This window comes from Apostichopus japonicus, chromosome 8 (genome assembly GCF_037975245.1).
Source record: "Apostichopus japonicus isolate 1M-3 chromosome 8, ASM3797524v1, whole genome shotgun sequence".
Lineage (NCBI taxonomy): Eukaryota > Metazoa > Echinodermata > Holothuroidea > Aspidochirotida > Stichopodidae > Apostichopus > Apostichopus japonicus.
Genome location: NC_092568.1, coordinates 24502840 through 24527535, shown reverse-complemented (window position 1 = coordinate 24527535; position 24696 = coordinate 24502840). Strand labels below are relative to the sequence as shown.

The 24696-nt window shown below is 37.1% G+C and overlaps 1 protein-coding gene across 1 annotated transcript in view; it reads left to right on the top strand.

Moving 5' to 3' along the window:
- Positions 1-24696, top strand: part of LOC139971159 (striatin-3-like) — a 42618-nt gene that overhangs the window by 11809 nt on the left and 6113 nt on the right. Inside the window, exons 2-17 of the mRNA XM_071977395.1 lie at positions 3311-3414; positions 6419-6489; positions 9046-9124; positions 14289-14477; positions 14849-15020; positions 16757-16898; positions 18209-18325; positions 18847-18987; positions 19434-19582; positions 20259-20437; positions 20712-20759; positions 21096-21217; positions 21642-21809; positions 22648-22791; positions 22986-23090; positions 24332-24418. Of these exons, the coding sequence (XP_071833496.1) occupies positions 3311-3414; positions 6419-6489; positions 9046-9124; positions 14289-14477; positions 14849-15020; positions 16757-16898; positions 18209-18325; positions 18847-18987; positions 19434-19582; positions 20259-20437; positions 20712-20759; positions 21096-21217; positions 21642-21809; positions 22648-22791; positions 22986-23090; positions 24332-24418 (2017 nt within the window). The remainder of the gene's footprint in view (positions 1-3310; positions 3415-6418; positions 6490-9045; positions 9125-14288; positions 14478-14848; positions 15021-16756; positions 16899-18208; positions 18326-18846; positions 18988-19433; positions 19583-20258; positions 20438-20711; positions 20760-21095; positions 21218-21641; positions 21810-22647; positions 22792-22985; positions 23091-24331; positions 24419-24696) is intronic.

The window sequence follows — 24696 nt, the reverse complement described above, 5'->3', positions numbered from 1 at the left end:
CATAATCAATGGGCATGTAATATACTTGTTATCATTGAAACCTGACAAAAGGATCTCTCCTTCAAGAGTAATGCAAAGTAACACATATTTGTTGAATTATACTTCCCATCAAAAAGTAACACATTTTTATTGACTTAAAGAGGGATAGGCTTTGTGGCATCTACCATGGAGAAAGGTTAAAGCAAGAATGCGGTGATTTATCATCTGAAGATCATTTCCCTCCCCACACTATATATTTGGATAACTGTTTTGCTAATATTAAAATGTGTGACTTTGTTTTTCTTTTTATTGAGGGTAGCCAAAATCAAACTGAGCTATAATGCAGAATTGCTGTACATGATGTTCTTGTCTAGTCTAAGGTATAGTGATCAGAGGAGAGAGGATAAAGTGTTGAAATGTTTATGCTAGACTAAATGGAGCCGTTGGATATAATAGAATTAATTGTGGAGTCTAATAGTATAGTGGAGTCTAGGATAATTATTTACAAAGCACAAATTGATATGGAAATTCAGCATTTTAAATCTAGGTAATTGCATTTTTCAAAAGGGGGGTTAGTACTAAAATGTTACCAACTTCTGTAGTCGAGGTAGATATTAGTGCATATGTAGAGTGAAGACAGGTATGTGTCGTCATTCGTAAATATCCAAAGCAGTTCTGGGGATTCTCATTGACAATCTGGCATGGTAGAGAACCGAAGTTTTCAAAAAACTGAACAGTGAAACTCACCCCTATGTTATAAAACCCAATAGGTTTTTGAGACTTGACTCTATGCTAGATATTGCATAGCCCACCACTGAAATAACTTAACATTTACAACAGCGAAGTACAGAAACAAGTTTGCTTTCTATTATTTATAAGCCATACATGTGCTCAATTGCAAGATTTGCTATGCCGTATATATTCTCTACCGTATAACAAGTTCAGAAGCAAAGAGGTCTACCCAAGGCAAAATGACTTTGATTATCCAAACACAAACATAATCTTATAGCTAGGGGGGTATTGTGTCACGGTTATAGCGTTCTACTGAACCAACCAAACAAGAACATATCTCTTTGAAAATTTCCAGCTGGTTTATAGAGTACCTCAGCTTCGCAGTTCCGTGCGAGTGATGAATACACTGCAACTGCTGTAAACAAATTCCTCACTTGCGAAGATGTTTTGTGCCTCGAAGACATAAACACAAACGTCTGATCATTGTAAAAGATTAGGACTTTTCTGAAAGTTAAGTTCTAAGGCAAAGAGTAAAGATATTATTGAGTCTTACTGTAGACCTGTACAATTTCATAGAAATGTTTAATCTCACAAAAACAGTAGAAAAGATTTTAGTTCATGACAGCAAAGGAAGATACAGCCAATTAACAGCCATTATTTTATCCTTCTGTAGATCTGTCAGTCCACAATTTACGAAAGGCTTCTTCTCAAATGATCTTCTATGGACTTTGATGAAACATGGACTTACCATTTTGGGTAGTGGCCATACTAGTAAATTGGGGTGTCGAGTAACTTGTGGTCACTGGTCATATAGCGGTTTCATTGCTTGAAATTCCTTTCTGTAGCACTCAGTGTATGTTACCAAATTTGTCCACCACTAAAAGCTTAATTTATTGTTTGTTGTGTGGTGAGCAATATTAGACTTGTTTTGAAATTGTAACCCAAAGGTCATCAGAAGGACATTCGAAACATTTTCTGCAAACACAGGAAAGGTTCTCCTGCCAAAGGAATGAATGGATGCTATGCAAACATGCTAAAGGATCCCATTTAGATCCTATATATATGTGTTGTTCAGGAAGTTAAGATCAAAGATCAATCAGCATTGGAAAGTATACTTACAGTAAGGGCTACACTTAGTGAATGGAAAGTCACCAAATTTCCTCAGAAGTTTTGTTTAGTGGCAGACAGTTATTATATGATTCATGATTTTAGGACAAAAGGTCATATTTTGTGCCAATGTTTGAAAATGATACAGGGTGCACTTGCTTCGTTCCCAATGGTGTTCACCAACTTAGCATAGATTTGTTGATTGTATGAATGCCAGCACTGTTAGCGTCCGACTTAAGAATTAATCTGATAAACTATCTGCTTTTCTATTCTATTTTAAGGCATTTATGCAAAGAGATTGATACGAGCAAGGGGACAAAACAACAGAAAACGATTAGCTGCAAAATCTGTGTCATATTTTGCATTGAAAGTACATTCCTGCAGTTCTTTGTGTGTAGTGCAAATTTGTCAGGTTTGACACACATTTGCTTCAATACTTGCTTGTTAGTGACTGAATTTGGACAGTACAGATCAAAATGAAATTTGATTTTTCTTTGCTCCGGGCAATGTTGCAATTTTATCACAAAAGTTCCAGATTCGTCCCCGCTGATGTTATTGTACTGATTTGACATTTCATATAATTTTGTGGTTTTTCCATAAATTTTACTGTTATATGATTTTAGTTAACTTACTGTATCTAGTATCCAACACGAAACCTTTATTTTTGGAAGACTTTGTTTTCCATGACGTTTGAAGCCCCTCAATCAGAAACGAATCAGCAAACTTGATCAGAGCCTAGGGAAGGAAATTGCAAATTTTTTCGGTGGCATAATTGCAAAGTTATAGGCAAGAAGTTACATCTCGTTGTGCTGTCATCATCCAGAGGAGGGTACTTTTTAAATATGCTGCACCTGTGTTGAGTTAAATCTGGTATCGAAAGTCTGACTTGTCAAGGAATGGTATCTCTGGAAATAGAGACACTGATAGCAATGACTATAGCTGCCAATAGTTAATCCATAAGATTTACATAAATCTTTAAAGAAGAAGAAGTATTAGTCCGCTATGTGCTCTACTTACTCCAAATCTTTATTAACAGATTCTGTGCAGTGCTAAGAGCAAATTGTAGTATAGATCTATCTTGTGTCGGATTTGGCAAAAAAGTTACAGGTCATCTGTTATAGTGCAGTTCATCAGGTCCTATGCGACAGGAATGATAGACATCGTTAAAGTCATTCTTACACAACATTTGGTAAAGGAGAATTACTAATACAAAGTTCGATCACATCTGCAATAAAAAAAAAGTTGTAATATCAGCGAGTGAATAGCTTTGTTTGTCTTCTGAATTCTACTTTATGTTGAAGTCGTTCTAAGTGTGTGTGCATCAAGAAAAAGGATTCCTTCTTTTGGTTAATGCCTTTCTTTGAGTAAGTAGATCTCTATACATTTCCAAAACCAACCTACCTTTACAGCTAACTTATTGTTTTCCCAGTACTTGTGAAAGTTTGTCTTTTATTCCCATTGATATTGATCGAGATATTTTTTCATTTTTTAGGCTCGTATCGCTTTCCTCCAAGGAGAGCGGAAAGGCCAGGAGAACCTGAAACGAGACTTGGTGAGAAGAATTAAGATGTTAGAGTATGCCTTGCGACAAGAGAGGTAAGTCCAAGCTGTTTTCACCCTGTATCTGTACTGTAGATGGGCTTGAGCGACCTTATAAACCATTTAATTACTTCATCCAAGTGATGAAAAATAGTGCAGTGACATTTGAAGACTTGAAAGTACTTAAATTTTCAATGCTTTACCAGAACAAACTATGATGAGGTTTTCAACCATGGTATTCCAATGCGACTACAAAACAGTAAATAGTTAACAATGAACAAAACGAATGCACAGAAGCAGTAAACATTACTTGAAGAAATTAGGTGTTAGCAATTTTGTCTTTTATTTCCATATGAAGTGAATTCAGTAGGGAGGTATATATAGACAGTGCTAAATTGATGTTTGCTTCAAACCTCTCGCATTGTTTCTCTTCTACATTACAATTGCCAGAGTTTCTCAGTGTCCAAAAAGCTGGTAACTTAATTTCTGTATATTTACTTTGTCAGGTTTTCAAAATAAGCCTGGAAAAGGCCATACCAAGTATGTATATTTGTAAAGGTAATGCATGTTGATTGCTTAGGTACTAAATCAGCTAAAAAGGTTCCTTGGTGACATTTGGTAGTTACAGTAGTTTTAAGGTTAATATTTTGGAGAGGGGTTGGGGAAAGAGGCAGGGTGTCACCGCAACAACTCCCAAGGCATTAAAGCCATTTGTCACTGGTGTTGTCAGTTGTTTCTGTCCATGCTCTTCTCAGCACTAAGTCCTAGTAACTAATGTAGTTTCCCACATGTCCATTAAAAGATATAGTACCCAGTACAAATGTGGTACATACCTTTGTAACCATGGAGATAGACTGCTGGAAAGATGTGTTTTAAATGCAACAAATGCCATATTTCAATTTTATAGAAAAAAAGAAAAGGGAAACAAATTATAACCCCTAACATTTGCTGTAAATTATTGAAATGGAGTAGGGAAAAGTGCTCTCCACACTTGACATACCTTTGTGGTCACAATCATGATGTGTGTATCATGGTGTGTATCTCTTTCAATATCCAAACTTTCATGTAAAGCAGGTTGTGAAACTTGTTGTTTGTGATTGGGCTAGGAAAGCCAGTTTAGAAAACCCCTGTTGTTAAATTTGTGGATTTCATTGTCTGGTTGATTGAAGTACTTCAGGATGAGTACATATGATTAACACTACAACACAATCGAAGTCACACACCTCCGTCAGTATATACTACAGTATATGTTGAAAAGTACACAAATAATACACAGTTCATGCTTCACTCATACTTAAACTGAAAGAAAAAGTAGTTAAATTCATTATTAATTTATAAATTGCATCAACTGTTTGATCCTGACGTACACTGTCTCCTCTCAATTATAAGAGCATTCTTACTCAATTGAGTCATGCAGTTAAATTAATTTAAATATCTACCAGGTTTGTTTGATCCAAACTGTGTGTAGTGCATAGTACTCATTTTAGTCATGTTACAACATATTAATTTACATCTAATTTAATAAACTGTCAACCTATAGTGATAATTTTGGCCAGAAAAAGAAGTTTACAAAATATCAACTCGTATATATCAGTACGAGAGCACTGAATTTTTATTCTCTAGTCACTAAGTCTCTGTTAGTCTTGGCCAAGTCGTTTGTAATACTCTCTAATATTCTCGCGTGCAAACTGTACATGCCTAAGAGTCCGCTTCTACCACGGATGTGCTTGCCCACTGTATTTTACATGCCCGAGGATCTGTCCCATACAAAGGTCGTGGACTTTTCTCCAAAGAGGGGCATGAACTTATGCACACCACAAAATCTTTATTCATGTTATTGTTACGAAATTGCTTGTCATGTGAGATCATGTTTCTTCCACAGCAATTACCACCATCTCGCAGTTTACAAACCAATCTAAAGGCCAAGTGATTGTTCACTGCGGGAGGCAGGGCTTGAAAAAACATTTGGGGAAGTGGGCCAATTGGCAAACCTGATTGGCTTCTTCTCTTTTCCGAACGAAATCTGCAAACTCAAAGGAAAATTTAAGATACTGTAGCTTGTGAGAAATGTGCAAGACCCTAGTATCAATCGAAACCGTTGCCGCAATCGTTCTCCTGGCAGTACAGCTAATAGATACGGGAAAATAGCTTTGTGAAAAAGAAAGGTACACTAGGCTGTACATACTAGGGTCTTAACAAGACTAAATTGTACAGTAGTCTCTGTTTACAAATTGTATGGAAACTTCAAGACTGTCACAGTGTCACATAGATGATCAAAAATGATCCAAAACCATTACCAAAAAGCAAAATGGTAAATAGTTGAACTATTAAAATTATAAAAAGAAAAGTAATCCACTAAAAAGGGTAGACAGTTGAGTTTTGTCAGTTGTCACATACTTCATATTGATTCAAATTCAGACTGACTGTAGTAAACATAAATATTGATGTTATGCGTATCACCTACGCACGCACGCTCTGTGCTGGAGTGTACAGCAGGGTACATCTCAGATTTTTAATGGCATCATCGCTGTTTTCCTGATCAGTTACAATCTGGTATGGCAGCTTCAGTTCAGATGTCATAGCAGGGGATGTTCTCACTTACAAGTCTGTCATAAAAGCTGATAGCTTGCTCTGCTCATTGTAATTATTCATCCATAAACCTTGTTTGTTGTCTGTCATCTTTGAGCGAGTCAGGAAGATAAACCCAATTTAGTCAGAGGCTCAGAGCTGAGAACACTCCTGACTGAGTATTTTGTTGGAGAGCTCCATTTCACTAGTAATGTGAGATCTAGCTTTGTAGCCACTTGCAACTGAAGCGTGTCATTTCTGTGATTTTGGAAGTGACATTCTGTCCCTTATCTTGAATTTTGGTACTGGTAGCGGAGATGTTTATTAGTCATTGGTATGATATTTAAAACATACAAAATACAAATCAGAGAAAAACAATCCATGCCAGTTCTAATACGCTAGTTTAATACTGTACATGTATGATCATCACATCTTTCATTTTTACTTTTCATGCGGTTTAAATATGAATATGTATTCCCATTTTTGCCTACAGAGCAAAATTCCAGCGTTTGAAATCAGGCCATGACACTCGAGAAGAAATCAAGCCCCCTACTTTTGATGGAGGTTAGTATCTATGTCAATCTAAACAACCATTTGTTTTCACATTTTCTGGCTTACCTAATAGAAGGAGTTACATTCCTTCATGCTCTCCTTCATGTTTACACATGAACCCATGCTCTCAATGCAGGACATGTTAAACTGTATCCTAGATGGCACATCACTTGTGAAGTTTGACATCCATGGATGAAATTACCACAAAATAGGTTTAAATTTTGAATGTGCAGCAGTCAGAAGTCAAAGGTCATTTGAGGTCACCAGAGGTAAAACATTGAAAACCCTGTAAACATGATATCTCAAGTTAGGAAGCATGGATAATTTCATACTTGGCATGTGGATGTATTATGTTAAATTTAAGAAATGTTCAAATGTTTTTGGTGGAGGTCAAAGGTCATCTGGTTCACCAGCAGTCAAACTCTGAAAACCTTTTAAACATTTTAGAAATCATGGATACTTCTCATACATGACATATAGATTTGCCATATGGAGTACAAGAAGCCTGTTGTTGTTGGTGTAGGTCAAAGTTCATTTGACGTCACCAGAGGTCAAACTCTGAAAACCTTTTTACATGATATCTAAAGGGTAGGAATCATGGATACTTCTCATACTTGGTGTGTGGATGCATCACATTGAGTACAAGATCCCTATTGTTTTTGGTGGAGGTGTATGTTGCCTCATCACAGTAGCCTCACAACATGTGTTTATCATGCTGTTGTGTAATGGTACATGAAAATAGTGGTTCAGGGCATTTATATTATAAGAGCTATACCTGGTGAACAAGCAGAAGTCTAGTATAATGAAGTCACTGAGAAACCTCAATGCATTTTGTATTCTGGTTTGCAGTGGAATAAGAGGATTGAAAATAAAATAGGCTTTCTTGTAAACAGGCAAGCAGAGTAAGTCCTCTCATTTTCACCTCTTTTGGTTTAATCTTGCAGCTCTAAAAAAATGTCAAAAGCGAGTGAACGTGTCGTTTATTCATTATATACCATTGAAATCTGTACGCCCACACAGGCACACTCATTATAGTACATGACCTTAAACCAAGGTTCTGTGTTTCAATTAAATTACTAAAACTACTTATATGCTACACTCTCATTTCAGTTACTAGAATGGTTTCTCAAATACTGAGTGTTGGTTTTACATTGTTTTTATTGTCTCCCTTTCTGCCACAAATGTTCAATTTAACCAACGAAAGCAAAATAGCTTTACGAATGCTGTTGTGGTTGGTAACATTGAAGGCCTAGTTAAGGCAAGTTAGTTTAGGAAGTGAGTCTGGACGATAGATTTTTTTTGTCAAAAAGTGTTTCCCAGACCTTTAGAATTGAAACCCTCATATGCACGTTTATTCAAATTGTATCTATATTTTCTCTTATCTCCAGTGCAAGTTCACCACAGTCTCCAACATGACCCAACTTCCCTATTAAAAATTAATTAATCTAAGCAGTTTACTGTAGTTCTGTAAGCCCAACGTCTACACCATGTTCAACATCTGTGTCCTTATTAAATTATTTCATCACATTTTAATTGAAAGTTTACACTACTTCTATCCAAGAATGACTGGAAATTTTCTTAATATATGACAAAGATTCTAGTGATCAGTGTTAATCTTTGCTTGAATGTCAAATACAATGTCGTTTGAATTGCGCACCACGATTCTCAGGACTTGTAGTAGTGTATTAGTTTGATCATTGTGAAAAATCAATGTGTTTCACATGGTTTGTGAGGAAATGAATTGTGAAATTCTTTCAACATACAGTAATACTTCATAATCCTTGAACAGTGGCAACCGGAAAAAAAAATGTGTGCACTCATGTGGAACAGTCTTACAACAACACTGGTTTGGCTGCCTTGTATTTTCAGATATGTCCCTTGGTGTTGATACTATGTGTCTTTTCCAGACTGGTAGTACATTGAAGTTAGCTTTACCTATGTGTGTGTACATTATGCGTGTTGTCGTTTGTGTGTGGCATGTGAAATGCTCAAAGTCTGTTTGTGTTGTGATGAACCATATTAACAAATTCACATGATATGCCTATTGCAGACAGCACACATGTATGTTTGGTTAATACTGTGCCTCCACCTGGAGAGGTGGGTGAAGGTTATTGTAAATGTCATGTGTCTCTATAGAGAATGAACATTCCTCTTTAACAAATTTCTGAATGTACACCAAATTCAGTAGCTCCGCCTAACGTACAGTACAATTGCATCACCGATCATTATCATAAACAATTCATAAGGATTAGTCATTTGTATGAAAGTACCTTCAACAGGAGGAAGAAACCATCTTTCAAAGTTAATATTTAGAGTGCATATTACCTTGCATCATTGACATAAACATTCCATTAGCATCTTGGTCAGTATCAGTATACAGTGTGCAGTGTAAGTAACACAGACAGTTCAACCTTAAGTACAGTTGTGGTATTCATAAGTATGCGTCGTGTATGTCATCTACTGGTTAGATGTTACAGAAAAATAACTGGTGGTAATTGATATTGATATTTGGTGATATGAAGGTTACATAATTTTTTTTTTTTCAATTCTCATATTTTGTATTTGCAGAAGAAGGTGGGGAGGAGGAGACTGCCCTCTCGCCAAACAACCAGATCAACTTTAAACAGAGTAGACAACTGCTCAGACAGTAAGTTGTTTATTCATGAATTGCACGATTTGAGGCGCTTTAACATCGCCCCATGATGCGCACACTCGTACTACATGATAATGCTGTGCGTGGACAAAGGTCTCTGGGACTCTCGATTGCCAATAAGCAATTTTAAATTTTTCCCTTATTTATCTTTTCCCATTTTTTGTTTTTTTCTCTTTCCAGTCCATATTCATGTTTTTATAAAGTCTCCTGGTAATTGATATCTGACCATGAGAATTTCTTCAAGACGAACGACTGACGTGCCATGGCTAGGAGAAATTTCCACTGGAAATTTGAAAGTGGCAAAGAGACTTTGACGTTGACGTTGTTGTTGTCATGCAGTGCTCATACATATTTGATAACAGTACACATTAAAGTGATTGGACAGATGTAGCAGTATGCTTTAAAAGTTAGCCTAGTTTCTCCTTTGATTTGGTGCCTTTAGGCTCATGGCATTACTGTAGAGTGAAGACTGTTTATAGCATTTTGAAGATATTGAGAAGAAAAGAGAGTTGGGAACAGTATTATGTCTTATGGGGGGAAGAGGGTGGGGGGGGGGTATCTAGTGCACTTCATTGTCAAAGTCAAACTCAAGTGTACAAAGTGAATGAAGAGAATCTCTCATTCTTATTGCTTTACTTCTCAAGAGAGACGAATATCTGATCAGTCACATTAGGTCTGAATTCTTTGTGTCCTTTCTTGATCTTTTAGTAGACCAGATGGGATGTGGAAGGGGGGAGGAGCTGTTGTTGGGTTATAATAGTTGTAAAGAATATGGGTAACACTAGGTAAGAAGAAAAGGAATTTTGGCTGTTTATTTCTCTCCCTTTGTACCTATCTCTAAATTTTCACATTCATATTTACCTAGCCCAACAAATTGGTAATTTATTGGAAGAGGGAGTGTGTCATAGTCAAAGTTCATCAAGATGCAGTGCTAAAAGTTACAAAGTTGTTGGACTAGGTTACTGGAAATTCTTGTGTCCTAACCACATACAACATTTTTGGAAACAGAAACTTGAATATTGTGATCACGTTAACAGTTTTACCAACATTCCTTATAGACCACTCAAGAGTGTATCATCTGCATAGTTTTATCTTCTTCTTTTTTTTTCAAATTGCTATTTGTAAATTGCAAACAATAATTCATTTAAGTTTACTCATTGGCAAGAGAGGTCGGAAGACCCTTATTCAGTGCAAGTCGAGTTCATATTAAAAAAGGGAGAACTGTCCTCAACCTTCATTATATTCACTTGTGCAAACAGTTTTGTTCTTGACTGATACAGCGAAATAATTAGGTGCTGTGAATGTTGTAAATTGTACGAAAGAAGGATAACGTAGCTCCCATGACAAATCTTCTGCCTCACACACCTTGATAATCCGTCTTGATTATATCTCGTAAATGTCAGATGGTTGTTTGAAACAGAACAGCGTAGGTTTTACCTTTCTGTTCTTTTCTTCACCCGGGAGATAAATTCGCCGGCACACGCTGCATTCCTGGGAGAGCATACATGTAGCCATTGATGTGGGCTTCTGAGACTGCTCTGTTTTCATGCATTCAAGCCAGCAATATCTATGCCATGTCTTGTCAGCTATTAATAAAGATATGACATTTTGTCGTACTGTGTACATAAAGGACACACACTTTCAGATTTTGCGTGGAGCACTCCTGTAAGATAAATCCACCTCGTCGAGAGATACTATCCAGTCTTGCAAAATGTTGAATGGATACATGCTTCACTCTTCTCTAACCGCTCTCCATTTGTCCTAAGTTTGTGGCACTCCAATCTATGCATAGGTTTTATTTGCTTAAATGACAACCACACTACTGCATTAAGGAATATACATGTGTAATTAATATAGAACTGACTGCCTTTTGGCTTTAGTAGTAGACAACCCTACATATCCTGAAATGGTTTTATCAAAATGGCAACCATTTCACTCCCATGTTTTTTACTTCCTGAATTGAAAAGTAACCTTTCACCTCATACCTATGCTCTATCAATTTTTCTGCTACCTATAATTTGGAAGTGGGGTGATAATGGTGAAAATCCCTAATTTTTTGGGAAGGCCAGGTAGATAGTAAAGTGCAATAGTAGAGTGAAGACGTGTAATTATTGGCCGTCAAAAATACCCAAACAAGTTAGCTGCCAGTAGCATCACTTAGTGTACACTATGCCTAGCATAACATAAATAGTGTCCCAGAATAAGGGGAGTTAAGTGTCATCCTTAATCATAAAGATACCTTACTTGGTTATGTACAGGATTGTTTTCTTTCATTCACCGGGCTGTTTTCTCGTCTCCCTGAATCACTAGATACATGATTGAGTTTCATCAAGCTCCTGTTAGAGTGGACACCTTTTTGTCAGCTATCAGTTTTCATTGCGAGGGTAAATGGCCTCTTTCAATAAGTACCAAAAATAGTAGTGCAGGGATTAATCATCTAGGGAAGTACCGTAATATATATGTAAAGATTACAAACTATACTAAGTAAGGTCACTATGAAGGCAGTGGCTATCTTTTGTGACTACTTCAGAATTAATTAGAACCTGCGTTTTGCATTTATTGGCTACATTATGGACCATAGTAGACACTGAACACCCCCCCCCCCCCTGGTAAGAATGAGTTTCATTAACTCTAGTAGTTGGATATCATTTCGAATGAAGAAGATAAAGTGGATATACTCAAGTTGCTATTATGGAAATGGAATATTTTTAACTTTACTGGTTAATTATTATTTTGTGTAGAGCACATTTCTGAGAGGTTGTCAATGGAGCACTTTTTTTTTACTGCTTTAGTGGTGCTGACAATGTAACAATTTTAATGTAACATCCAGAGACCTTTAAATTATCTATATCCAAATGTAACTAAATTGTATTGACTGTTGTAGTGACTGTGTCAGGAACAGATTACATTTCCAGGCATCAATTTATAGTATTGCTGAGGATGGAAGCTTCTGTCTGAATGACTCTGCAGGTTTATTTACTGCAGTAAATGAATAATCTTTATTGATAAGAAGAGATCAACAGCCAAAAAAAAAGGTTAAAAGTCACTTCAAAGAAGGCAAATAAATTATTCTGACGGTTTGAAGAGGGATTGGACATTTGGTGATTACAATTACAGTAATACACACTATTTTTTATTTATTTTTTTTATATATTTTTTTATGATTATTTTTTTTATGATCTTTCTTTCTCTGATGCCAACATGTAATTAAGGTATGAGATCAAATGATATTACGGGTACTTTCTTTAATCAGTAGTAGGCAAAGTTCTTTCACTATAGATTTTGGAAATTGGATGCCTTATCTCGTGTGTAAATATCATAGTTGAGCTAACGTGCCAAATATTAATCTTAATCAAATAAAAAATGTTACCATCTCAAGAAGAAGCCATTTGTCTATCCATCATATTTTACCTTTTTAGCATGTACCCATCTTTCTGTTGTTTCTTACCCTTTTTTTCCTTCTTTATTCATGTTCTTTTTCTCAAAGACGCATCATTGATAAGCACATCTTTCCTGTAGCAGTTGGTTGTAAATATTTGTGAGGTGTGCATTCAAATATGACACATTCTTTATGTTTATCCAAACATCGAGGAAAATTTTGATTTCTATTCCTCTGTGTCTGACCCGGCACACATTTTAAACGGGACAATTCATCAGCAATGCAGAAAACTATGCCATCAAAGCTGCGCAACCCATCCTCATTTGTGATTACGTTGATTGACACCAGTTTGCCTGCATGCTGATTTGCAAGTTACTGGGGTGTCCGCTTCAGTTTAACCTACTCTACATATATGTAATTGGAGATACCTGGCCATGAACTCCAGTTGAGGCCCATCCACTAGTCCCACAATTCATTAGAATATTAACGTCATTGTGTAAAATAGAATCCCGACTACTTTAGCATCGCACATGTCAATGTTGTTGAAAGGTATATAGTTGTTTTGCAGTAACTTGTCAATAGGTATATTGTGGCAAAACGGTTATTTCTTCGAGCACAGTTTGAAAAGTACAAAGGTAATTACATGTGCCTGGAGGCTGTACTTTTATTTTTGAATTCTTGTAGCAGATGATTTCCATAGATGAATCCAATACTGCATACTCATTGATTTCTTTTCCTGATTAGACTGTTCATCACAATGATTAGATGTTGCTTTGCAATAATTAGTTTAAATAGCTTTATTGCAAGGGCAAATTTCTGGAAATTTTCAGGAAATGTTTCCTTTCATTATATTGATTTTGGTTTTTGTCACAAAGGTCAGTAATAGTCTTATTGGAGGGGATGGGGGGGGGGGAGTCTTTCAAAATGATTCAGAATAGAAAGAAAATGGTCTAGACTCATTATTTTGGAAATGAAAATCACACAAGTGTACAATACTGACATCTCTTGATCAGAGGGAACAGATGTTTTTCGTAGAAAATATGATGCACGTGCGGAGACAGCGATAGAAATGATCTAACATGGTAAATGTGCTATGTGGATAATAGTGTGTGGTGGATGGAGACACAACTAACATACATGTATAGAAATTCCTTGAATTTGTTTTTGATTGGTAATATTCCTGGAGGAATTGTTTCCTACAGTTACTAAAACATTTATTGTAGGTCGTATCTCAGAGGCAAAAGCTGCAATAAAACATGCAAATGTTTCTGCTAAAAATAGGGATTTTGTTAATAAGTCCTATGATGTTATAGTCAGGGCCTCATCATTTGAAAAGAGACCATTAATAATTAAAGCAAAATGCCAGCCTCACACCTCATTATAGGGGATCTCACTTCCCTGCCCCCCCCCCCCTTCCCAAAAAAAGTCATTGTAGATGGGTTTTATATTGATTTTGTCGGTCGTAGACAGGGTTGTACTTCATCTCCATAGCAATTTATTTTTCATTAAGCATTCTGGCTTCTAAAATTTCACAAAATGAAGTCCACCCTGTTCAATTCACTGATGGACATAAAGCCATTATTCACAAAGGTATTGAAGTTCAATAGTGTTGGCCTCAAAATTGAGCATACTGAAACTTGTTAAGCATTTCAAAAATTGTATTTCCTTGAGATTCTTACCCTTCAAGTCATTTCCGAATTTATGAAGATTAACATACGATGCATTGTGAAAAATAATGTTTCGTGATCGGTATTAATGTTAACGTTGTCATTTTCCAAGGTATCTTCAAGAAATTGGCTATACGGACACAATCCTCGACGTGCGGTCTAATCGAGTGAGGTCGTTGCTGGGTCTGGCCCCCAACGACCAGAATATACCGGGGTTGGAGACTAACGGACAAGGCGGAGATGGACTGGTGAACGGAGACAGTCCTGTGAAACCAAGTCGTCAAGCAGATCAAGTCAAGAGGTAAATTCCAGTGATGTCAGGAGAAACAGAGAATATATAACGATAACCAAAAATTTGTAAGATCCACCCTCGTTAATGAAATCAAATAAATGCTATTTCTTGCAGTATAGTTATTTTCTTAAAGCAGTAATGTAATGAGATGACTTGATATTTGTGCAGTATCTCACCTACTGTCTTGACATTCCGTCAGTCATTAAATCACTCCGCAGTGAAACAGCTAAGAGGTTGTTTGTTGTCATCCAACCTGGTTACCCTTTCAGATAAAAGGCCGCTGAAAATTGTTCCTTGTTCATCAGTCATCGGAGCTAAGTAAGATTTCTTTGTAACATTGGTCTAATCGTTTCTCCTTATTTTTTCCCCTTTGCGTTTAGGAAAACGGAGAAGAACAATTTACAAAATGCTCTACCAGACACTGTTCTGGATAATGTGTTGTCATGCGACTTTTTACCAGAGGATGAAGACATCGATAATGACTTGGAAGATTCTGCAGTGGACAGTGGGGATGAGAGAGGCAAGATGTCGACTCTTATCAAAAAGAAGAAGGTATTGCATGCTCAGAATTTCTTTGGAGTCACATTTGTGACGTAATTTACTGGAAATAAAATAAAATAAGGGAATGAGCAAAACCTAGGGATGATGCAGAGCAAACAACCCTAGATGTTAGTCACCATTAGTGAAGAAAATATAAATGAGTATTAACCTCTCTAATAATGTCTACCCATTTATACAGAAGAAGAGATCAAATGTCTACGATGACAAAATGGCAAACTGTCTATAAGGAAGAAGGTACTGCATGTTTACAAGGCTTAAGAATATCTTTGAAATCAAGTTGTAACGTCATTCATTTACTGGGAAGAGGAAAAAAAACAAATAAGTGGATAAGAAACCTCTCGATAATCAGCAAAACAAGCAGTCGTCATTTACTAGGAATAGAAGAGAATAAATGAGTACTGAACACTTAGCAAGCTTGTTCATTAAGAAACCAGGCAACATTCATTTTAATAATGCAACTGACTGATTGAGTAATGGCTGCATAGAGATGAAGTGAGCAAGTAGGATCAGCTGCATATTAGGACAGGAATGCACACTTGGTACAGTACAGGAGTTAAGGAAGCAAGCATGTATACTCCTGGGGGAGGGGGGGGTCAATGCCCAAAAGCCCAATTGGCAGACAGAATATTACAAAAAAGTCTTTTGTGTACAGTCCATAAATAAATAACATATATGTGTGGTATAACCTAATCAAAAATTCTTCCATAATGTTCCAAAGTTGCAAAATATAAAAAAGGGATTGCACCTAAGCACCCACCATTTTGCCAAAATATTTCAAAGAGGAGGTGCCATCCCTCTCCATAGACCCTTCCCTGGGGCAACATAACATTAGCTCCCTCCCCCGGTAACAAAAAGCGTTTGTACCCCAGGACTTGCTGTCTCTGTCTAGACCCAAACCGTTCAGAGGATATGGTAATATCATGTCACACCTTTTGGTATCCTCTGCTGTGAATCTTTAAGTACTAACTTAGGCTTTGTGTGCTTAGATGCCGAGTGTCAAAAATATGCAAAGTAACTCTGACAGATTAGTTTCAGGATTTTTGCCTCTAAATGTTATGAAATGTTAGTGAAGGATAGGGAATGGATCCAGTGATTTATCATGAGTCATTCCTTATGCAGGTTAAAGTGAGTCTAGAAGAAAGTTTGTAATTGTAGGATTACATGATTGAGGACACTCTTTAAGAGAATGTTACACAAGGTACATTCCTTGCTAATTCACTGGTATTATTTCCAGTTAATGAATTGAAGCCTACTGGAAGTTAAGGTAATCCCTACAAGTGTGAACACATCGAATCGTACAAGTAGTCTCTATAGTACACGAAGACAGCATGAAGATGAATCGTGGATAAATATGGCGAAAGATATGTCCATGAATGCAATGCAAAAGTGGTCATGGAATGACAAAAAATATATATATATAAAAATTAATAATTTGTGAGAAAGTAGGGAACACAAAATGCCAATCTCAGGTTACAAGCGTGTAAGGAATCTAGTGATAGGTGCAATGTAAGGGTATGTCACTTTGGCAAAGTATGGTAACGTATACTACCTGTTTTGGCAAAGAAATATCCCAAGTTCAAATTTTAGGTCAGGAAGTGGCAAAAAGAGGTTTGCATTGAGCTAATCATCTATATCCCATCAAATACAATCAAACCAATACCTTTCAAAAGCATAGAGTGTTTATTTGCAGTATTAAAAGCCATGATTTATTTGGTCTGATTCCACAGGTTATGGGGAATGAAGGAATGGCTGGTATGGAGGAAGCATTCCCAGATCCTGAAACAGAAGACGCCCTCAATGAATTCAACTTTTTGAACGACTCACAAGAAGGAGCAGGGGAGGCTCAGACCTCTGGAGATTGGGCACCAGGTCAGTTAGGGTCAGACATATCCCCAGTGCCTCCCTCTATCACATTCAAACCAGTTCAGTTAGGAGCTCATCCCTTGATTTCTCTGTCATTGCTGATTTGCACTGTTAGGTGTATATCCCCTCTCACTCTTTCATAAATCAAGGCACCTGGCCATACAGATGTGAATGTGTTATAGGTCAAGAGGTCAGTTAAGAGCATACCCCCCCCCACCTCTCTATCACTTACCACCAGTTTGATTTAGGGGGATATCACTCTATTCCTCTGTCCTCCATTTTCACATCATGCAGCAGAAAATAACTTGTCAACATGACAACTTTTGCAGCAGAAAATAACTTAACCAAACAAAATTGAGCTGCAATTCAGTTAGGTGTAAATCTCTTTCTCTATCTGTGTTGTTACCAATGAGAAAAGAAACCAAATGTTGTCAATTAGCAAGCTAACAAATTGTATCAATATAAGTTGGTTTGACTACCTGTTCTGAAGTTTATTCTTTATCAGTCCACCACAAATAACATTTCTGTTAATGCATTACTTGCAGAAACTAAAAATAACAAAGAAATATAACAGGAAGCCCTGGTAGATTTCCTTCTTTTATGTATACAATAGCCCTCTCTCAGAAAACACTGCTTTACTGTTGTAATAGAATCGAAAAGAGATTGTTTCATCTTTTTGGCTGAACGTTGTAACATATTTTCAAGAACAGTACATGGGTTTAAGCATTAAAACAAAGGGGATTGCTTGTAGAATGTGTGAGCACTATAGAGGTCAGTACAATACTATGCAACATGCAAGCATCATGTAATTGATCAGAATTTTGACATTGAAAATCGTCTCAAATTCTGTGAGATTGTGCTTCTTCCTGGTTGTAAAGAAACTGGGCTTGAAACAGGATGGTTCCATTGTTCCTACTTGCTAGCTATTAATACTGTGTTTTAATGTGCGATACAGCGAGAACGATTCCTAAGTCTGATATGGTTGTCTGTACATCACACCATTGATTTCAATGTGTTTACTGCTGCAGGGTGTTACATTTGATGTGAGTTGTTTGTGCTTACACAATGTCCAAGAAGCATTGCCTGCTCATTATATATTCCCAAGGGTATAAACCTTCGGAAAAAAACCTGCCGTGAAAATGGACACCTTGAAAAATCACATTTTTAATTAACTGTATCAGTTTCATTTGCACACTGGTGTCATTTGTTGCTGTGTTTGTCCATGACCTCAAAGGTAGGAAGAAATTAGAGAGTGAACGTGGTTTGAGGTTCATGACTGTGACGGAATAAAATATCACCATTTTTGTTTGTCGTAGACAAAAAGGGAGACATGTCACCAACGTCAGGAGATTGGCATGTTGATCAGGGCATGCTGAAAAAACTCAAAGAAGATTACAAGAAAGCAAGAGGCAAAGGCAACAAATATGGTCAAAGTAAGTCATCTTCAATTATGTTGTTGTTATATGTTCAAATCATAGTGTGCTTAATGCTTACATGATTGGTTTTTTTTTTTTTTTTTTCGACAAAATCTTATAAGCATGGTTTACAAGATGATCGCAGTTTATCAAGAGTGGAAAGCCATTACGACAGTCTCACACATGTCAAAGGCATTAGTTAACAATTGTTCATTGACTTAAACTCTGCAAAATTTGGTTTTTATGGGTTTGTTCGAACGTTTTGTCAAGCAGGGGTTTAGAACTGATGCATACCCTACTGTCATTGTGTAAACTGCGCAACAGAATTGTATTAAGTTTATCCAAGTTGCACCGATAGATATTGATTTGGTATGACCAGACTGGAATATCAAAACTTTCCATTCATAACATTTAATCAGTCCTAACATGCTGTTGCATGGGTAAAGTTTTTTGAGTCTGTTTCCAAACTGATATCTATACACTCAAATGTGCCCATAATTTTATGACTTATTTCTCATCTTTTCTCTCCCTTTCACCAGGACCTTCTAAAGCAGTTTTACAAGACATGCTGAGTAACCTAGGAGGTGAAGAGCCTGTACCACCACCTAGTAGTACTAGTAGTAGTTCACCCCCTTCTAGACCTCGACCGGTCCCTGGGATAGACCTCACAGATGAACCCGGTATGTACCACATGTTTATAGAACGGTCGGGGACACCACAGTTTGGATGTAATCAATCTTGTAAGATGGTGATTATCTTCTTATATCCCTTCCTGATCATTCTTTGTAACAATTGTCACTCTCAGTCTCATAATCATGCCATAAAAGGTTGAGTGGAAACAGCACAAAAATCTGTATGAGCAATCGGATCTGGCCGTGGAATAATATGTCAAATATCATATCACAAATAGCTGCACAAATCGCAAAGATTTTTAACATTTTGTACACAGGAAGTATAATATTTTAAAAGAGACAAAAGTGAGAGCCTTCAGACCTGCTATACAAAGTTTGAACACTCTACTACTCCCTGCTGTCCGATATTTCCTGTTCATTATAATCACCTGATGATTGTTGATGAATCCTCGTATTTCCTGTGCTTACCTTGTACCTGTCGTTCGTCCTTGCAGACATCGCACCGGGGGCAAGAAGCGAAGGAAGCCGTCCACCAATCATGGCCATTGGCGATGAAGAATCTATAGAATCAGCCCTCGGCTTGGGAGAACTGGCTGGACTCACTATAACCAATGAAGCTGATGTCCTAACTAGTGGCTACAATGTAATTAATATGTCCCACCCACTACCTTCTAATGTTCATGTGTATGTCAGCTATGCCAACAGTAGTAGATATTGTGTTAGGGGAACTTCTCATGGTCTAGTACTCCTACTGGTGGAAATTATATTCTTAGTAGTGAGAATGCAATTACCCTTACTCTTCCCCATCCACCATCCCCCCCCCCACTCCCTTTCTACCAGATGTCCAGTTGCTGGTTGGTTACTGAGGGCAAGTTTTCAAGGATTTTTTTTTCTGGTTGTCCCTCGATATCAAAATAACAGTGACCTATATGTACACAAAAGAAGAGATGTTTTAGGTTTGGTGTATAGAACACCAGATGAGGTGGTGATACCAATGTTGGCTTTACCTATTGGGGAACTGGTGGTATTTAATTACAATGCAATCTGAATTTGATGTAAACAACTAGTTGTCGGTCAGATGCCCTTCAAAGCTGATTTTGGTCGTCAGGACAGAAATTTGGTCGTCTTGGACGACCAGTGAAACATGTACCCTTACTCATCGATGTATTTTACATTTGAATAATTTGCATCATACTTTTATACACCTTGTTTTTATTTCTCTACACACAACTTCCATTGAACTGTATCTTTGCTATTTTGTCTTTGTGAAATTACCATCACTGTAAAATAACCAGATGGCTTCTTTCTTTGTTCTCCAGCAAAGTTCTGCTAACAGGGAAGCATTTCGCAAGACCTGGACCCCTAAGTACACTCTGCGGAGCCATTTCGATGGCGTTCGCTCTTTGGCTTTTCACCCCGAGGATACCGTCCTCATCACTGGATCTGAGGATCATACTCTCAAATTATGGAACCTTCAGAAAACGGTCCCCGCTAAGAAGTAAGTTCTCCTTAAGATTATATCTTGCAGATTTATCACTGTGTTTATAATAACATGGTTCATAGCAACATCATATGGGCGGGTGAGGTTATGTGCCAGGCAAAACAATAAGCTTGAACTTGCGTGTTGCATTGAATTTGCCAAAATCTTTTGTGACTTTACTCAAACCCTATTGCTTTGTCCACCAAGACAGTCACAACAGTCATGAAATATGTGACTTTATTTAATATGTAAGTTTGCAAAAATAATGTTGTTTTTTTATTTTTATTTGCAGGGCTGTATCTTTAGATGTTGAACCAATATACACCTTTAGGGGTCACGTGTAAGTACCATCTTTTGCTTTGTAACTTTTTATTAAAAAGTAACAACTATAACCTGGATTCATTTATAAGCTGTGGACACACAGAATTGATGCTAATGGCCCAACTGCTGCACAAAGGGTTGCAGATATTTTAACACAGCACCTAAGTATGAACAGCATCTTATTATTTAAAAGTTTTGTCAATGATATCTTGATCCAAGCACTACTGACTCCTGTAATTAGCTCCATTCAAATATCATAATGTATCCAATGTTCCTGTCACAACCCATTTGATCGGTTTATTGATCGCTATGGTATCATTATGGTACTACTTATTTTGTGTGTCTTACATTTCAGAGGTCCAGTTTTATGTGTAGCAGTGGACAGTAGTGGCGAGCACTGCTTCAGTGGTGGCACGGACGCTGCAATAAGATGTTGGAACCTCCCAGATTCTAACTTAGACCCATATGACTCTTACAGTGAGTACAGAAACGGCCAGAACTTTGTCTATTTCAGAGCAGAAACAGACAGAAAAGCATTTTTCTAGTTTTTAATATACTCCTTCTCTTAACAGTGTCTCAATGCAAACATTGTGACAAAAAAGTTAAAAAGTGAATAGTAGATGGTATCAGTTGCCTGATAACACACAGGTGTGATTGGTCTAATTTTTTTTTAACAGTTATTTACAATTGCATCAGGATCATTGTGCACGATGATGAAGGAACATAGTTGAGCATAGGCTGGAATATGAAAAATAATTCTAATAACCTAATTTGTTCACACTGGTGTATCCTTGAACGTCAGCCTCTTAGTTGCAATGACTTCTCTTCTTTTTAACACAAGCAAAGATCTTTCCTCTCTAATGAGACAATTTTTAATGTCATAAAATACCTTGTTCCTTAGATCCGAACGTTTTAGCAGATACATTCGTGGGTCATACCAATGCAGTGTGGGAGTTGGAATATGACGGCACCAAGAACCATCTACTCTCCTCTTCAGGAGATGGAACAGTCCGACTTTGGAATCCTCAGAATAAGTCTCCATTGCTGAATACATATACAGCTGAAGATGGTAAGATGTGTGGCCTCACATTGAGACATTAGCCTAACCATCATCTTTGATGTGATAGCCTTCTGTGAAATGTGTCGAGTAGTGCAATTACCTGACACACATAATATTTTGTAAAGACAGTTACTGCCGAGAAAAGAAAATGTATCCCCAGTCAGGAGCATTGACCTTAAATGCTGAAAAAGACATTGATAACAACCCTCCCAAACTACTAGTTTATGTAGTGTTTACATTTTGTATTTTTACACTATAAATGGGCGCCCTAACATGAGATTTCAGCTTCGATATTCATCGGCAAGTTTGAGTACATTGAGTAGAATGATGGACTCGGCATAGTATGTTTATATATTGTGTACCCCAAACTAGTAAGCAGAAAAGATTTGTGGAGTTACTGAGTTACGAGGGTAACTGAACTTTCAACCGTGTGATCCAGAGACTAGCTTCGTGCATGCTATGATGGCAGAAGGATTTTCATCAAATTAATTGCCACCATTGTGTCCTAATTTTGTTATTTCTCCAAACTGTTTACCTTAACAAAAACTTGAAAGTTTAATTTCAATTTATCATTGTACACTGTTCCTGTGCTCTCCTAGTACAGCTTTTCTTGTTACCTTTGATCAGATATGGCAAAAATTTACATCTTTTATCTGTTGAAATATATTGTGCAATTTGTGGGACGCTCCTCTGAAAATGGCGATGAGAAACCACAGAGCAAGTTTCTTGTTCCCTTCCCAAATTTTCTATGTAGCAGACGGTCATTTTTTTTTTTTTAATGACAAGGAATAAACAGTGGCTGAAAGAAGTTACATTCTGTATTGTTTTTCTCTCTTTCCTGTAACAGCTGATCTTGGAGCCCCAACCTCGATTGATTTTGTTAGATGTGACACCAGTCAGGTGGTGGTTGGTTACACGTCTGCTGACGCTGTAGTCTATGACCTTGAGACAGGCAAACCAATTCTTACCCTTGATGGCAGAACCCTATCAGGTAATTAAGTCATCTCATTAGTACTGGTTTACCCTGGAAAGTATCATGAAATCATTTATCTGTCATTCGTCAATAGAAATTTACGCTATAGTATGAATATGTTGTTATGCTCGATGTCCCTCTTGGTTAATTTCCTCTATATCTTAACATTGTAATTTAATACCGTTCTATTTCTTTTCGTCCCCCCGAAACAGAGTCGGCTAATGCTCAGATCAACCGAGTGGTCAGTCACCCTACCTTACCTATTACTATTACAGCGCATGAAGATAGACATATAAGATTCTTTGATAATACTTCAGGTATGTATCTTACTCTATTCTGTGTGATTTGGGGGGAAATGTCGAGTGAAACTCAGATGTAAATCATTTTCATTTTTCTTGATCACAATGGAAACAGTCGAAAGCAGGAGGTGTAGAGCCGTGTCCTTCACTCTCCCGAGGGGTATATGGGTGTCTTTGTCTTCACCTTAGTGTTTGTTCTCTGTGTTAGCCAAATGAAGACATAAAAAGAATTATGAATTGCCTATGGGCAGTCCATGCCAAATATATAATAGTCTTAGCTGATTTACTTTGATTTTTCACTGCATCTGTGTAAAATTTTTATCATTGGAATAGATTGTTGTTTGCATTTGATACTAATGATAATGGCAGAGACGATGCTTAGCATTATTCTTTAAAGCTATGAGAAACCTTGGATTTCCCTTTAAACGGGTCTTAGACAAACCACACCAATTCTTAATTATTTACTCATTATTATTATTATGATCATTCTTTTCTATGTGTGATATAGAAGTGACTTTTGAGTTAATAAAAAACCCACTTATTCTTAATCTTAGCAAATAGGAACAGAAAAGGTATTCACCCGTGGATGGTATTTAGGCATCCATGCAAACTGACAGCCTCTAAAACTATTATGTAAACTGTTATTATGAAATACAAAATAAACCTATAATAACATATAATAATAAACATATTATAAAATTGTGAGCTTTGATTCATGACTAGTCTCTCTATAGAATATGTTGATATTTGGGTTTCAGTCCCCCCCCCCTCCCATTTGAAAAGTTGAATCTTCCAAACTGCAATGCACTGTTCTTTAAGGTTAAGGTTAAGGTGGTGACACTTGGTAAAGCGCACATTACTGTAAAAACACTCAATGGCGCTGAACAACGAAACAATTAGAAAAACGATTTCTTAAATAAATGAGTCTTTAAAGCAGCTTTAAAAGTTCTGATGGTCTTCGAATTTCTTGTGTCGACGGGGAGAGCGTTCCAAAGTCTAGGGCCAGCGACGCTGAAAGAGCGGCCTGCGAAACATCTGCGGCGTGTGAAAGGAACCTTGAGAAGGATGCCCTTTGACGAGCGTGTTGAACGACCAGGTGTCTTAATTTCCAGCAACTCCGACAGATAAGCTGGTGCTGAATTATGTATACACTTATAATTCCATATAACATTTACATATACTTATTTTATACTCTTTTTCTTGTCTCTCCTCCCCCCCCCCCCCACTCCTTCTCCACCATGTCTTCTCCCTCATCACAGGGAAAATGGTTCACAGTATGGTGGCTCATCTAGATGCTGTTACCTGCTTGGCAGTGGATCCGAATGGATTGTATCTCCTTTCAGGAAGTACGTATAATCCTTTAATTTGTTTTTTACCTATTTTGGTTTAAAGTACTTTGTTTGAGTCTTTCTGTTTCTTAGACTCTCAGCAAAGTGTCAGTTTCAAAACTGTATTAAATTAAAAGTTTTAATCTTGTAAGTTATGTTAATATATTGAACAAAGCTAGTCTAGGCTAAGGGATTTTGTAAATGACAGTGCTGTACTACTACACAACTGATGCCAAAAAGAAACAGGTTGAATCTTAGACAAATTGAGATGAATTTATGTACTGTTGGAACATGTG